The sequence below is a fragment of the Gordionus sp. m RMFG-2023 genome, chromosome 2 (genome assembly GCF_954871325.1).
Source record: "Gordionus sp. m RMFG-2023 chromosome 2, tfGorSpeb1-WG-v2, whole genome shotgun sequence".
Taxonomy (NCBI): Eukaryota; Metazoa; Nematomorpha; class Gordioida; order Chordodea; family Parachordodidae; genus Gordionus; species Gordionus sp. m RMFG-2023.
In genome coordinates, this window is record NC_088776.1 from 6,177,149 (window position 1) to 6,193,819 (window position 16,671).

The following is a 16,671-nucleotide window of genomic DNA, read 5'->3' on the forward strand; positions in this document are numbered from 1 at the left end:
GCAAAATTAATTTTCTTTAAAACTTTATTTCCAGCTCTAATAAATTATTTAAAAATCTTAATCTATTTTTTTTTTGGAAATATTTTTGGTATTCATGTGGATAAGGAATTATTTGATTTGTACCAGAGATCTGCAAAGTTTGGTCTGGTATGTCTGGCGTATTGAAGCCAGGAATTTACCAGCCCGGTAAAATTTAGCGAAAAGCAAAACCAAACCCATTAAAACTTTAAAAGTCTAGCATGGCCCATTAAATTTTTTTGTAATAATTTTCTGGTCATCATATTATTTAAATTTTTTTCCTAATGTCAATTAAGGCGCTTATATCTCTTCGATTATGGTTATCTTATTTCTATAACAACCGTTTTATAAATATATTTTTGATATCGGTATTGTTCCTTTTTAAGTAAATTATATCAAAAATAACTTTCTTTGTGGATTTATTTATTTCATCAAAGTTTAAGATACTCAAGCTTGCCATAAAATTATATAAAATGCAGGCTAAGTTTCTATAAAATAAGTAATACCTCTTTTAATAGACTTAATGTAGTTAGACATTTCTCTAAATTAAAAGCTCATAATGTTAATAGTATTATTCGTAGTGTTGTTAAAAGGCTCGTTTTGAGCCGATTATTAAAAACGGTTAACTCAAAATTTTAGCTAGAAAAATATTGCTAAATCCTCAAGATTTCGCTAATTGATGTCTAAACTTTTGTGCCATCTATGAGCAAAATCTTCAGACTTGCCTAATATTATTCTAGATAAAATATTGAGTTAGCCGTTTTTAAAAATCGAGTCGTTTAACACTAATTATTCAATTGGCGCACTTACTCATTCCCTGTCGGCCATATTGAAATATTCAACCTCTATAAATTCTTATTTTCAAAGTTTGGCCTGATTGTTTATTCACGAATTGTCCAGCCTGTTAAATTTTTTTTTGTCTAGCCTTTATAATATTTCGTATTTTCTTAAGGCATATACACATATTTTATTTGTATAAAAAATCTTTATTAAAATTTTACATTGTTTACAATACAATCATTTAAAATAAAGTTGGTCTTTAAAAGATATTTTAGACTGTAAAAAATAACTACAATACAAAATATGTTCATAAATACAATAATAAAATATATTGAGTTAAGGCTATAAAGTTCAGAAAAATGTATATATTAGTAGCAAATGAGTAATTTGAGATATGCATGCATTGGCAAATTATTTAGGCTTGTTCAACTTCATCCTCCTCCTCTTCTTCTTCTTCAGCATCCTCTTCTATTGTGGCATCCTAATTTAGAGAAAAGAGGAATTATTTTTTTTTAAATCAAACATATTTTGATATTAATTATACTTGGTATTGTTGGTATTCTGCAACTAAGTCATTCATATTAGATTCAGCTTCAGTAAATTCCATTTCATCCATACCTTCCCCTGTGTACCAATGCAAGAAAGCTTTTCTTCTGAACATAGCTAAATTTGTTAAAATAGGTTAATCAATTATTTTATATTATATAAGGTAAATAATTTATATATTCAGATGATTTTTATTTCATTGTTTAAATCTGTTGAACTATGTGTCATCATTTATAAATATAATTTGTGTTGAATTAAAAGATATATATGTACCAGTAAATTGTTCTGAAATGCGTTTAAATAGTTCTTGAATGGCAGTGCTATTACCCACAAATGTAGCAGCCATTTTTAGACCTCTAGGAGGAATATCACAAACTGCAGTTTTGACATTATTTGGTATCCATTCAACAAAGTAGCTAGAATTTTTGTTTTGTATATTAAGCATCTGTTCATCAACTTCCTTCATTGACATGCGTCCTCTGAACATAGCAGCTACAGTTAAATATCTACCATGTCTAGGATCACAGGCTGCCATCATATTCTTAGCATCAAACATTTGTTGAGTAAGTTCTGGAACAGTTAAAGCTCTGTATTGTTGACTGCCACGGGATGTAAGAGGGGCAAATCCAGGCATGAAGAAATGGAGACGTGGAAATGGAACCATATTTACAGCTAATTTTCTTAGATCTGCATTAAGTTGTCCAGGGAAGCGTAGACAAGTGGTCACACCTGACATAGTAGCCGATACCTATAAAAGGAATACTATTAATTTTTTAAATATTTATTTCAAACTAAATGATTAAGATCTCCATAAGTAGGTGTAGTCAATTTGAGGGTTCTAAAGCAAATATCATAGAGAGCTTCATTATCAATGCAGAAAGTTTCATCAGTGTTTTCAACCAATTGATGCACTGAAAGGGTAGCATTGTATGGTTCCACAACAGTATCAGATACCTTAAAATTAAATGTCAGATCTAATAAATAAAAATATTATTTACTTTTGGTGATGGGACAACACTGAATGTATTCATAATTCTATCTGGATATTCTTCCCTGATCTTTGATATTAATAAGGTTCCCATTCCAGATCCTGTACCACCACCTAATGAATGAGTAAGTTGAAATCCCTGAAATATATATATTATATATAATTTTCAATTGATTAAACTTGTAGGCAATCACAATTCTCAGCCTCTTTCCTAACAACATCTAATACTTGATCAACAAGTTCTGCACCTTCAGTATAATGACCCTTAGCCCAATTATTTCCAGCTCCAGATGATCCTAAAATACATATATAGGTGAATTTAAGCTTTAAAAAATGTACCGAAAACAAAGTTATCAGGTCTAAATATTCTACCAAATGGTCCAGATCTAACTGAATCCATAGTTCCTGGTTCTAAATCAACCAACACAGCTCTTGGAACATATTTCTGGGCTAGAAAATTAATATATGAATTTTAAATAACGCGATAGTTAGTCATTATTTTAATATTTACCTGCAGCTTCGTTATAATATACATTAATTCTTTCCAATTGTAATGGTGAATCACCCACATATTGACCGGTTGGATCTATACCATGTTCGTCAGATATAACTTCCCAAAACTAAATATTATATTTGAAAATAATTTCTACAATATATATATACTTTGGCCCCTATTTGATTTCCGCATTGCCCAGCTTGTATATGAACAATTTCTCTCATTTTAAAATATTATCTGTTATATATTTCGAATAATTTTTATAAACGGAAGTTGCAAAATCGATTTTATAAAGTTTCAAAATAATGTGATATAAAAATTATAAATCAAATTTAATATGATGAATGTAATTACCTTTTTTCAAGATTTAAGATGATAAATAAATTAATTTATATTTATGATATAAATTTGATAAATTTTGCAACGGTTTATCTAAAAATCAATTTAGCGGATTGATATCAAGTGGAATTAAAAAAAATTAACGAATAGAAAATTTTTATCTGATTGGTTATTTGTATTATTTTTACATAAACTAAATTAATGTTTTAAATAATATAAAAACATAATAGATTAAGTATAAACCTGTTTAAAATATACAAGAATAACATTAAAATATATAAAGGAGTAAAAATTTAATAATAATAGTTTAATTAAAGATAATCAAATATGGTTAAATAATTATTACTAAAATAATTGATAATGTAGTAAATAAAATTCAAATATTTTATATTATATGTGTTATATTTATAAAATACAAAATTAGAATATGTAAGTAAAATATTTGATAAATAACTTTATCTATGAAAGAAAATAGATATTAAAATATTTTCTACATGATGAATTATAATGGATTATTGGGTAAAAAGTTCGATTGGGATCGATTTTAAAAAACGGCCCAATTAAGATTATAATCATAAAATAATCAAATCTAAATATTTTGCTCATAGCTGGCAGGAATGGACCTGTATTTGTCGAATCTCGATGGCTAAAATCTTAATCGGGTCTTAAAAATCGACCCAAATCGGGTATTTTAACAACACTACTTGTGTTCTATCAAAATATATTAATAAAAATTTAACAAATATAATTATCTATCAATCTCATTGTATTTAGTTTTTATTACAGACATATTATATTTTCCGTATGGTTTAATCGATTTGTATGCTACCCCGTTTCTCTTAATATAATACTTTTCTGCATAAACAATTACTTTGACGACTATTTTTTTTAAATCGATTTTAATAGAACCATTTTTATTTAAGCTTAAGTAATATTTTATTACTACCATTTACTAAGATTCTAATAATTATGTAAATATTTGAAATGTTTTAATTTTTTATAGTGATACTAATATTATAAATAACATATATATTGTTGCGGCAGTAGTGTATCAGATAAATTATGTAATAATTGTAAATATAATTAATATTACCGTTTTACAGAGCAATAATAAATTTGAGAACAATTATATTGCAAAATAATATGAATACTATACCTCACAAATATAAATATTGTAACTACAATTAAATTATTTAATAATATTTCATCCAAAAGCATATACTACAAATATATTTTTTCCACACCACATTATACCCATCCAGTGTCTATACCCTCCCCCCTCTATCCCAATTACATTAAAATGCAGGGAATTATCCATAAATAGTTTTTTTTCTAAAATGACTATGATTGCTTGCATTTTGACGCTTATCGTGTTGAATAGTGTGGTTAGTGGTTGGAATCAGTGTCTACATGAACGGAAAGTGGGGAGGGGGGGGGGGGGTAGGAACCATTTGCATCTTAATTTATTGCTGTAAAAATTAATACTTTTATTTAGACCTATTATAATACAATTCATCAACCAAATCTATATATTGCAAACAATCATAGACATTATTTTTGAAATAAAACTCTCTGCTATCCTTTCAAATATAATTTAAAAGGTTTAGACATTTTCAGCAAGCTCATAATGCTATAATAATTAATTTATTGTAGGATGGGGGTTTTAATTGATATTATCTAAAAATAACTTTTTTATATTCACAAAATGTCGATAGTTGATAGTAGAGGATAATTTAAGTTATTCTTTTTAAATTTTCTGAAAGAGTATTTCTTTTAATCTTTAATAGCACGTTGGTCATAGACCTGCCCAAATGTGAGCGTACGTGAATTATATGAAGGCCCATCCTTCATATAATTATGCCGATTTTTTTACTCAAGGATACCAATAAACCTTGTAACCCAGAAGTAATAGTAAAAAAGGGTGGGACTACATCCCAGCTATTTGTATATGTTAGTAATTAGTATAGCAAAGGAAAGGAAAGAAATAAGAATAGTAAAAAAGTTCCTTCTTCCAAAAAAAATAATTTTTATTTAGTAAATATATTTGCAAATATTATAATCTATATAAATGTTTATTTTTATTTTTTTAGAAAAATTAGTAATAAAGCAAATGAAAAAAAAAATGTGTTTTGGAAAAAATAGGTTTTTTTTAAAAATAAAAGATAAGATGGAGGATAAATTTAAAATTTAAAAATTTTTGGTAAATTAAAAAATAAATAGAAATGGAGGATAAATTAAGGTAATAAAAAAGATGGAGGAAAAAATATAGTATTAGAGATAAAAGGTTATTAAAAATAATAGGTAATTCTTTTTATAATTTGGAAGAAGGTAAAATAAAGAGAGTGATAAAATTAAAAAAAAAAAATTTTCTTATTTGAGTCCCTAATAAATATTTGTTAAAGACATCATTTAATGTAAGAATTATTTGGTTCCAATTTTCATGTTTAAATCCATAATCACCAATAATTTTAGATAATCCCAAAATTCCCATATGAATTTCCTCAGCGTCTACATGACAGGATTTTTATTGGATGCAAACCCCCTTCCAAAAACCCTTCCCCCTAAAAAATTCCCTCCACCTTCAGCGGCGGTGTTTCCTTATTATTATTCTTACCTTTTAAATTTATTGATATTCTTTTCAGAAAATTAATAAAGGATAACTTAAATTAAACAATCTCTACTACCAACTATCGATATTTTGTGAATATAAAGAATTTATTTTTTAGATAATAAATTCAATTAAAACCTCTATTATTTACAATGAATTAATTATTATGGCATTATGAGCGTAATATGTAAACCTTTTAAATTACATTTAAACGGATAGCAGGAAGTTTTATTTGGAAAACAATGTGTATGTATGATTGTTTGCAATATATAAATTTGGTCGATGAATTGTATTACTATTACAGCAATAATTTTGTCCTATTTCATCTCAAAATTTAATAGATAACCCCCCAAAAAATTTAACCTACCCCCATAGGCGTAGCCAAGGGGGGCAAGGGGAAATCCCCCCTCAGAAATTTATCACTTTTTGTAAATATCATTTTTAGCTAATAAAAAATATCCCCCTTAGTTCTCCCCCCACTTCCTGACCCTCAAATATGTATGCATATATCTTAAATAATAATTTGAAAGAGAATGTAAAAGTTGATATTTTTTTATAAAACTATTCATCATAATTTATAGATTTTTGGGAAAATAAATTTATAAATATATAAAATGAACCAAAAATGTTTTTTAATAAATGGAATATAAGAAAAAGATAAGTTTTAAGACAGAAGTGAAATGTATTATAATTATTAATAATAGATCCATAAAATTACTAAATAATATAATATATCAAATATAATTTTTTATAAAGTGAGTAATTTTAATTTATTTATCTTAATAAAAGTAAAATATAATTATAAACTATTGATAAAATTAAATCATAAATTAAAAAAATATTAAAGCACAATACAAACAGTGGAATATTATATGTCGTAGATTTACATTATATCTAATTATCAAATGACAATCAAGTAATTTTTACCAATATAGCAAATTATATATTTTACAGAAAACTATAAAATATTGACAAGGACATCAGAAAATATCTTTTAAAGACATTGTGGGATGAATAGGATGATTAAATTTTAATATCTTTTTACTTAAAATAAATAGATGGCGTTAAAAAATTGAATGCAAATTGTTGCTATATTTAATATTAAGAGCATTGATTAGTAAAATTTGTTAAATTATTAACTGTAATATATTCTCTAACTGTCAAATATGTCTGTAAAAGTAGAATTTTACCTAGTATTTTATAACTAATTCTATATAATAGAGTATACTCAAATATATGTCTACTTACTTTTTATAAATAAATTTCTTATAATTGTTTGGAATAAATTATTACCATGCTCTTATATTAAGGTACATACAATACAAGTAATTTATTATATTTTTATTTTATATAAACTAATAAAAATATATTTCATATTTGTTCCAGGCTCCCCCCCCCTTATGAAAATCCTGGCTACGCCTATCCCTACCCCCATTAAAGCAGCCTACCTTCTACCCCCTTAAAAAAATAGGATGCAAACTGTTCCTACCCCTCCCGCTCATGTAGACGCTGAATTTCCTAATCAATCATGAAATCAAGTCACCATATGATGAAATGCCTTGAAAGGAAATTGTCATTATCGATTTAATAAATCATTATCATTTATTATTATGTTTTTCAAGATTTTCCAATATTGTCGTCATAAAAAAAATTTTCAATTGGATAATAATGCAACATTCCGATTTTTTTCATTTAACATCCCTAAATAAGCATTGAAATAAAAATGTTTTCTGAAAAAGTATTATTAATTAAAAAGGTGAAATTAAAAATGGAGGCGAAAAATTTTTATTGGGGTAGGAATAGGTTTTTGAAAGGGGTTTGCATCCAGTGAAAATCCTGTCATGTAGACGCTGGTTGGGATTAGCATGATCCTTGGTCGGGTTTTTGGTCAAAAAATGTACCAGAACCAACCCAACCAAATGGGTTAAACTGGTCGACCAAATCCATAGACCCGAAAACTGACCCAAAACTAACTTATTAATATAATATTTATAATATCTTTGTTATTATTTTTCTCAATCATATTTTTTGCATAGAGGACTAGTATTTTGATATTAGCATAGAAATAATTATCTTTAAGATTACTTTTTTTAATAATTATTTTCTTCTTAAACTGAAAATATTTTATAATTTTTATTTTACACTAGAAACTCGAATCGCAAACGCCAGTTTTGATTAATAAATCAATTTTAAAACTAAAGGACGAGTAGTTCAATTCAATATTAATTAAATATTTAGCTTCGAATTTTAAATACTTATAGGACTGAACTTTATTATAGGAATTTATCAGTTTTTAGATATTTATATTTCATATATCGTAAATAAAATGCGGGTGATATATGTTTATTTAATTAATAATTTTCTGGGATGACCAAAAGTTGTAAAAATTGGCGTAGACTCAAGCCGGCTAGATGAGTTGTATTTGGCTCAAGTTGGCTCAGGAGTTGGATTCGTTCTACTAATATTTGACTCGAGTTAGTTGGTCCAATAGTTGGCTCGAGTTAATTTTGAGCCGAAATGTAATTTGTTATAAATCCTAATTCGCTAAAGAATATTACGGCAAAAATTAATTGCTTAATACATATAACAAAAAATTGCCTTCCCATCAAAATATTTTGAAATATTGGTTGTCCAAAAATTTAAAGAAATTGTATCATATTCCCTCCAGCGAGTAGTTTTAGCTAATTTTTGCTTGCAAGTATCAATGTGAAAACCTTAAGTACACTACGATTAAATAACCTCATTACGAGCTAGATTGGACAAATGTACTTTAGACGTAGACGATATTTAAATCATCAAACATAATAAAAAATTGTTAAACAATGTTAACTTTTGAGTTTTGATGTCTATTTTTATTTATATAAAATTTTGAATTTAATCCGTTATTAATATTTATAAATGATTATATATTGTCTTAAAATAAATAAAATAATTTTAATGAAATTGTTACAAAGTTAAGGAATACTAATTTTGAAATGACATCATCAAAAAATGTGGGACAGACATTTCTCCAACTCCTTAATTTAAAAAAAAAATTTAATCCAAATGGACTCGAATTTCGGCAATAATTAATTTTTTTTCTTAAAACTGATAATAAGAGAAAGTTCTCTAGAATGTCAATAATGATAAAATTTCAGAAAATATTGCATTTTTTAAAACTCTAAATAATTTTTTTTGAATTGGATCTATAAAAAAAACTTATCAGATTATTGCGTAAAACGAATCAAAAATTTTAAAAAATATTTTTTATATAAAAACATAAATTTATTATTAGGTATAACATGTTATCACATCCATATAAGAACACTCTATCTTTCCAAAATCTTATAGTTTTGTTTAATTTTTAAGGCCATTAAATGAAAAATAAATAAAAAATAGATTATATCGCTTGACACTATGATATTTTTTTTAATAAAACAATTATTTATTTTTATAAAAAAATTATAAATATTTTAAAAAATTGGGCAAATCTATTTACTACTAGTTTGATTTCTGAAATTTTGTATCTATTAAAAAATTAGAGTGAGTATATATAAATTATTATCAAAATTAACTAGCAACCAACCAGGGTTGGGCAAATTTTCAGAAAATTGTATTCGGATACAGATACTTTATAAAATTTTGTATTTAAGATACAAGATACTAGATACTTTAGAAAAATTTCAATAATATATAAGATACAAGATACTTGTATTTTTTTTTAAAAAAAGTATATAAGATACAAGTTACTTTTTTAAAAACTTTAAATAGTCAAAATCAAAATGTAAAAAGCTTTATTTTCTTATCTATAATATAATTTTATAAAAAAATATTTAAAATAAATTGTAGAAAATAACAAATTTATTATAAAAGATAATGCAATATTCCATTTAATAATTATATAATTAGTAAATAATAATAAATCAGCATTATTTTTTAATATTATTAATTTTTCAAATGATTTATCGTTCAATCTTTGACGATTTGGTCTATTAACCATATTAGCAAAGCTAAATAATCTTTCAACAGGGGCTGAGGAGGGTAATATTGTGTTATATTTAATAAATATTTCTTTTATATATTTATAACTATTTAACATATTTATACTCCGCCAATCTTTCATATAATTTAGGACCTCTATTTCAATATCATTTATTGAATTATTAGAATTGGATGTGGTACTTTTAAGGCAAAAGTAATCATCATCTTCATCAATTGAAGATTTTGTTGAAGTATTAATTTCAATATTATTTTTAAAAATAATTAAAACTTCATGTAATAACAAATCCTGAAGGTATTTTATTTCTTTTTCACCATCAATCCAACGATTTTTAAAATAGGGATGAGAATAGTTGCCAAAAATGCACTTAAAAATTGTTATCAAAATCATATATATTTTTAAATCTTTTATTTAAATAATTTTCTATGGCAATAGCTAATGGTTTGCAAAATTGTAGAATGGTTTGAATTAAATTTGTAATTTTTTTTAACGACATTTAAAATTGGAGCTGATTCTCCATAATAGCAATTGATTTCACTCTGTATTTTGTCAATCGCTATAGCCAATGGGACCATTATATTGCAATATTCTTCTAAATATTGAATTTCAATATCTCTTAATTTAGGAAATTCTAATTTTTGACATAATTTAGGAAGTTCGCCTTTAAATTTTAATAAACTATGAAGACTATCATACAAACTTTTCCATCTAGTGCAACCAGGTGTAACTAATTGTTTTCCTAAAACTGCTTTGATAAGTTCTGCAGTTTTAGGCCTATTATTTGCATTCCATAGCTTAGTACATTTAGCTATTGCAGGATGTTGAATTTTAGAAATGTTAGGAGAATCCTTAATAGCTTTCTCGACATCTGTTTTGCCAAAAATATTATAAAAAAATAGTTATGTAAATAATATATATAAAAGATTATCTAATATCATATATGTGTTTTTTTTATTCTTTCTCTCTTAACCAAAGCTGTTTGGATATGGATCTTTGATCCCATTCGATAATAAGTTTTTTTATTTAAAAAATAATGATAAAATTGAGTTGATGTTTTTAAATTTTTTTAATTATAATAAAATATGTTCCTTTGAATAAAATGTCTTTACTGTATATATACTTGGATATATCTTCAGCATCCTTTAATGTCATTAATTCTACTTCAGTGATTATATCATTACAATTATTATAGGAAAATATTTCAATTTTATGGGAGCTTTTTATTCTTATAACTGTTTTCTAAATCAGGCAGCTCAAAACTATTCTCAATATTTTTTAAGGGTAGGTAAAATAATGGACTAGGGCAAGATTCACCTAACTGTCATGTGTAATAACTGGGAGTACATTTACAAAAATTTCTTTAAATTCTTTCATGATATATGCCTAAATTAAAATATTTATCAAATATATAAACAACAACATATTAACCTGATCATACATTGCACCATTTGAACCCTTTGTATAATTGCACATTTCTAATTTAACATGGACATGATATGTAGATTTATTTTATTTTGCCTTAGAGATGTAGTTTGCAAATTTATAACTTTTACTTTATTTATTTTAAATCTTTTAAATTTGTTAATTATTTGTATCAGTTTAAACGATTTTTATATTATTTTTATTATTTCAGAATTTATTAACTGAAAAATACCCAATGACATATATAATACCTAGACTAACGATTCATTCATTAAAATGCATTTTTAAGCATCGTTAAAAGCAAATCAGCTGGACCCGCCATTTTGGTAACACATATAGTAATTATTCTCATGTTAAAAACTACCATTAAATTGATTTCTTGCTTCCTTATTATCTCGATGATCCGGTAATTCTTTAATAAAGTGTGCATAATGATTAGTGTAATCAAGATGGCGTGTCCAGTTGATTTGCATTGATGTACACTTTTAATCAAATCGTCAGTCTAGGTATTATATATGTCCATTGGAAATACCTTACATTTTGTTACATAATTTTTTTTCCTGACTAACTGAAATGAAACTTAAAATAGTATAAAAAAGAAACGCGATTATTTTATATAAAAATTAAAATTATATATTTAAATAAAATATTATAATATATTATTCAAACTACTCTTATTAGGATTATTCATTTCACCATTTTTCATTACAATAATTGTCATTTTTACCTTAAATGTTTTTACTTGACAAAGTACAATAGAATATAATCTAGAGGAATCTTTAAATCTAAAAGTCTTTGTCTTAAAATGATTGGATCTTTTAATTATTATAAAAATTTTTTATCCCTAATCTTAAGTATCCTACAACCAATAATTTATCCCATAATTAAACAGATTTACTGATAAATAACAATAAAATACAAATGTAATAATTTATAAAATTTGAATGCTTTAGTTCGGCTTCAAACAACTTTGAACTTTTCTTTATAAGCACAAAATTAACATAATTCCTTTTATTATTACCTGTAATCATTAAGTGTAAATTTTTTCTAACTCAAAAATACCATTCTGAAGATGTGCAGTAAAATAATAGAATCAGTTCATAAAAATAAAAACATATTAAATAGTTTTATTGTTAACAATTTTATATTAAAAGTAATTGATTCGTTTATTATAAATGAAAGGTCAAAAATTAGAAAATAGACTTTTCTGATTTTTACTATATCCCAATAGTTATTTATGGGTCCCAAGCCTCCCAGTCTAAAATTTTTTTAAGATGTTAGGTAAATGTTACGATCAATTCAAATTGCCGTGTTTTGAAGCAACTATTTTAGCTTCCTAGAATAACAATGAGAGAATTTTTGTAGCCCCCTCCCCATAATTTTTTTTTAAAAAGCTTAATTTTGTAGTTTTTATATTAATTATTTCTTAAAATGCCATTTAATTTTTTTTATAATGTTATTTTAATATAGATTTATATATCATTCTATTTTTAAATATAAATAAAGAGATCATAAACAAAAAATAATTAATATAAATAAAATATATAATTATAAAAAAAAATGTATTCGTAATTAAGTCAATAGGTAGTGTGCATAGCAAACATAATTAAGTTGGATCTATCTGAAGTGGTTAAATTTAGTCATGAAGATTGAAGTTTATTACTAAGAAAGCAATTGACTTTTCATTTTTATTAACCAAACCATAAAAAATTTTGAGTAAAATTCTCAACAACTAAGATTGTTAGATTTTAAACTTTTTTTAATTAAGATAAATTGGATAATCGATAAAATTATACTTTTTCTGACTAATAAATTATAGATTCTGAACCCAAAATTAGGTGCAATTTTATATTTCCCCAATATTTATTTTTTAACGGATAAAAAAAGTTACACCAAAAATATATCATGAATGAGCATGTTTTTTTAAATATATTTATTATAAAAAATAATCAATTTTAATTTATTCCCATGTATATTTTTTTGTAGTAAAAAAAAAAATTTTATCGCAATGAATAATACTTTTTTATTAAGATAATATTAATTTTATTTAAGAAAAAAAATTACAATAGAAATATCTTTGCTTTTATTGACACTTTATATTGGCTAAATTTAAATTTTTAAATTTTCTAATATTAAATTATATGAATAAAAATTATATATTATTTGTTTGAAAAATAACACTTTATTATCCAATTAGGATAACGCTATTTTTATTACAGCTGTTTATTGTGTACTACAAAAAAAACACTAAATTTTACAAAGAAATGTTCAAAATTATATTGTCTAAATGTCAGGAAAGAGATTTATTTCCTGTTATATATATATACATGGATTTCGATAAGCGTGGTAAGTGCGTGGTTTAAACTATCAATGGTATGATTATGAATATATTTATTTTTAATTAGGGGATCACCAGAGGATGTTTTTACTATTTGTGTCAAAATACGCATAGAAAATTCAGAAGATAGGTATGGAAAGCCTATAAAGGACCGATAAAACTATAAGCTTCTTTTGTTGCATAATGAACGGCTTAGCATTTGTCGTCTTATGTGATATGGCCAATGCAATGACATTCCTGAGTTCGATTACTCCGAACAATGGTAAGGATATTCTTATTCGACAAAATTTATATCAATGGAGTATTAAGGGACGCAAGAGGCAATTCCCAGGTCCAGACACGTCGAATTGAGCCACAATCATAGAAAGAGAATCAGATTTTTTTATCTGAGGAAACGCACAAAGAATCAATGTGAAGGATGGAAGCATCGTTTTTCTAACCTGGTTAAAAATAAACAACTATCAATCTGGGTATTAATTTAAAAAACGAAAGGCGAGGTGACTACCGATGTAACCAGTAGCATTTAAGAGGGTGTATGTAGGGGATCGAGCTCTCAAAATTTGATTTGCCCCATAAACGGAAATTTTTTAAATGACTCCCTTATAGCCCTCTGAATGAAATAAAAATAGTCCTCTGAGAGTTTAGCATGTATTACATATAGATTTGATATTATTTGTAATAAGAATATATGATTTTATTAATATCTATTATAATAATCCTCAAAAAACGTCAATCAAATTTAGCCAATAGTTTTCTTTTAAAACATATTTGTCCAATAAAAATGATTATAGCGTAATCGGTCCAATAGTAATCACCTTACCAAGCTCAGCATTCATACACTTACCATTTCATTCACTTCACACATCAAAGCAATGGTATCCAGCAACCATGTATAATTTTTTCAGTTCTTATATATAAATATATTATTTTTATTAGATTCTTCAACAAAACCCAACTACCAATATAAGAAAAAACAAACTAAGTTAAAAAGCAGAATAAGCAAAATGCATTGTTACCATCATTCCAGAGGTATGTGAGCTATATAACTTTAAAAGATATTCATATGCCAGTTCCAACTAGAGAACATTGGGAGAAGGTATTATAAATTTAGATATATTAATATATTTTTAGATTGCACAAAAATATTTTGACCTAACTCATTAGATGGTAAGCACTTTATATCAAAGTAAATTTTTAAAATTAATAAATAATTTTTAATTATTTTAGAGTTAGAAAAACCAATATCAAACACCTTAAAAAACTATGAAACCTTATCCTATGAAAAATACCAGTCCAGAAGCAAAACATTATAAGTTAAGTAGTGATTGAATGCACATTTGGCATAACTACTGATAAGTTTGCCATTAATTCTAAATCTATAAAGTGCTCAGTTGAAAATGCCTGTAAAATATATTATTGATTATGAAAAAATTGAATAAACACCTATAATATTATACATATTCCTGAAAATTTAGGGATCAGTAGAACTTTAAATGCATCAAGTACCAATTCAAGAGGATTAGATATTTATTTAAAGACTATTTTAATTCTTGAATTTATGTATAAATTTAACATTTGATATCATTATATATTAAACTAGCTGATAGCCCATCAAGATTAATGGAGAATAATTTTCTCCTTTATTCAATGATGGATAATTAGAAATTTTCCTATTTAATGGGATCTTATTCAGAAATTTATATTTATTAAGATCAGGGATTATTTTAAAATTTTTCTAAAATTGCAAATAAATGAATAAAAATTTAGTTCAAATGATTTTTTATTGTGCACATAAATTAAAATTACTAATGATGGGCTAAATATAATTAGCGCTGCCTAACCTACTATTGACTCTTAACCAAGTTCATGAATCTATGAGTCATAAGTATGGATTCTTCCTTTTAGCTGACTATTTTAATTTTTATAGGTAAATTTTAACTATATAGATGAATAACAATAAAAAATACAAATTCTCTTTCACCTAATAATACTTTCAATAAAAAAGGTAACCTTATTTTCCATATTTTTAATTTAATATTCATTTTTTTTAAATTCAACCAATAAAGGATATGTAATAATTTGTTCTATTAAGCACTAACAAACCTATCATCGAACCCTTAAACCAATACAAAAATTTTTATGACTCAGTTATATATTTTTCATTTTATCAGACTTTAGATTTTTATAAGTAAATTTATAACATATTTTTTTGTGACATAATAATTTACTATGTTATTTATACATTAAGATATCTATATTATTTTATATAGATAAGAATAACAATAAATTCTCATATACCTAGGAATCCTATCTTTTCAAAAAAATATGATATTCTTTTTTATACAGTTATTTTAAGATAAGTCAATTTAAATTATATCTCACAACAGAGAAAGAATCAAATTCAATAATATAACATTTACATCTATTATTCTATTCAAACAAAATAATTTAATTTCAACTATTCTTTTGTAAAAAGTTAAATTTAAAAAAATTAATATTTTATATATCAATAAATAATAATTAAACAAAAAAGTTAAATTTAAAAAAATTAATATTTTAAATAGCAATAAATAATAATTAAATAAAATATAAAACCGTTTTAGAAATGAGAATAGTTGGAGGCAAATGAATAATATAATCATTTTGTTTGTATAGATATAAATTTTATATTTTTAAATTTGATCCTTTCTCTGTCTCTGTTAGATTTAATTGAAATGGACTTATCCTAAAATAAATAGAAAATAAGATTGGATTCCTAGGTATATTGCTTATCTATATAAAATAATATAGATAATTTAAAAAATATATAAATAACATAGTAAATTAATATGTTACGCAAAATTAGGGTATAAATTTACTCATAAAAATCTAAAGTCAGATAAAATGAAAAATATACACTAGAGACTCAAATTTTTATATTTATTAAGGGTCAATGATAGGTTTGATGGTGCTTAATAGGAAAAATTAATTATTACAGATCCTTTATTGGTGGGAATAATTGGAATAGACTTATAAAATAAATGGAAAAATAATTTAGGAAATAAAGTTACCTCTTTTATTGAAAGGATAGGATTATTAGGTAAAAGATAATTTGTATTTTTAATTGTTATTAACCCATATAGTTAAAATTTTATAAAAATTTAAAATCGAAATAGTA

At 24.7% G+C, this 16,671-nt stretch overlaps 1 protein-coding gene across 1 annotated transcript; it reads right to left on the minus strand.

Moving 5' to 3' along the window:
- Positions 1-983: 983 nt before the first annotated feature.
- LOC135925069 (tubulin beta chain) lies at positions 984-3,333 on the minus strand. Its single transcript, XM_065460225.1, has 10 exons — positions 3,183-3,333; positions 2,996-3,065; positions 2,844-2,952; positions 2,672-2,782; positions 2,513-2,628; positions 2,343-2,471; positions 2,137-2,298; positions 1,618-2,092; positions 1,343-1,461; positions 984-1,279 (listed from the first exon to the last, which is right to left on the minus strand). The coding sequence occupies exons 2-10, from the start codon at positions 3,050-3,052 to the stop codon at positions 1,214-1,216; spliced, it is 1,344 nt and encodes a 447-aa protein (XP_065316297.1). The 5' UTR covers positions 3,053-3,065; positions 3,183-3,333; the 3' UTR covers positions 984-1,213.
- Between the last annotated feature and the right edge of the window lie 13,338 nt (positions 3,334-16,671).

Excerpts from the sequence above, each read along its gene's own strand:
- LOC135925069 (XM_065460225.1), bottom strand. The coding sequence starts at position 3,052 with ATGAGAGAAATTGTTCATATACAAGCTGGGCAATGCGGAAATCAAATA. Across the intron at positions 2,953-2,995 it reads GAAATCAAATAGGGGCCAAA|TTTTGGGAAGTTATATCTGA; the intron begins GTATATATATAT and ends TATAATATTTAG. Across the intron at positions 1,462-1,617 it reads CATTTCAGAACAATTTACTG|CTATGTTCAGAAGAAAAGCT; the intron begins GTACATATATAT and ends TAACAAATTTAG.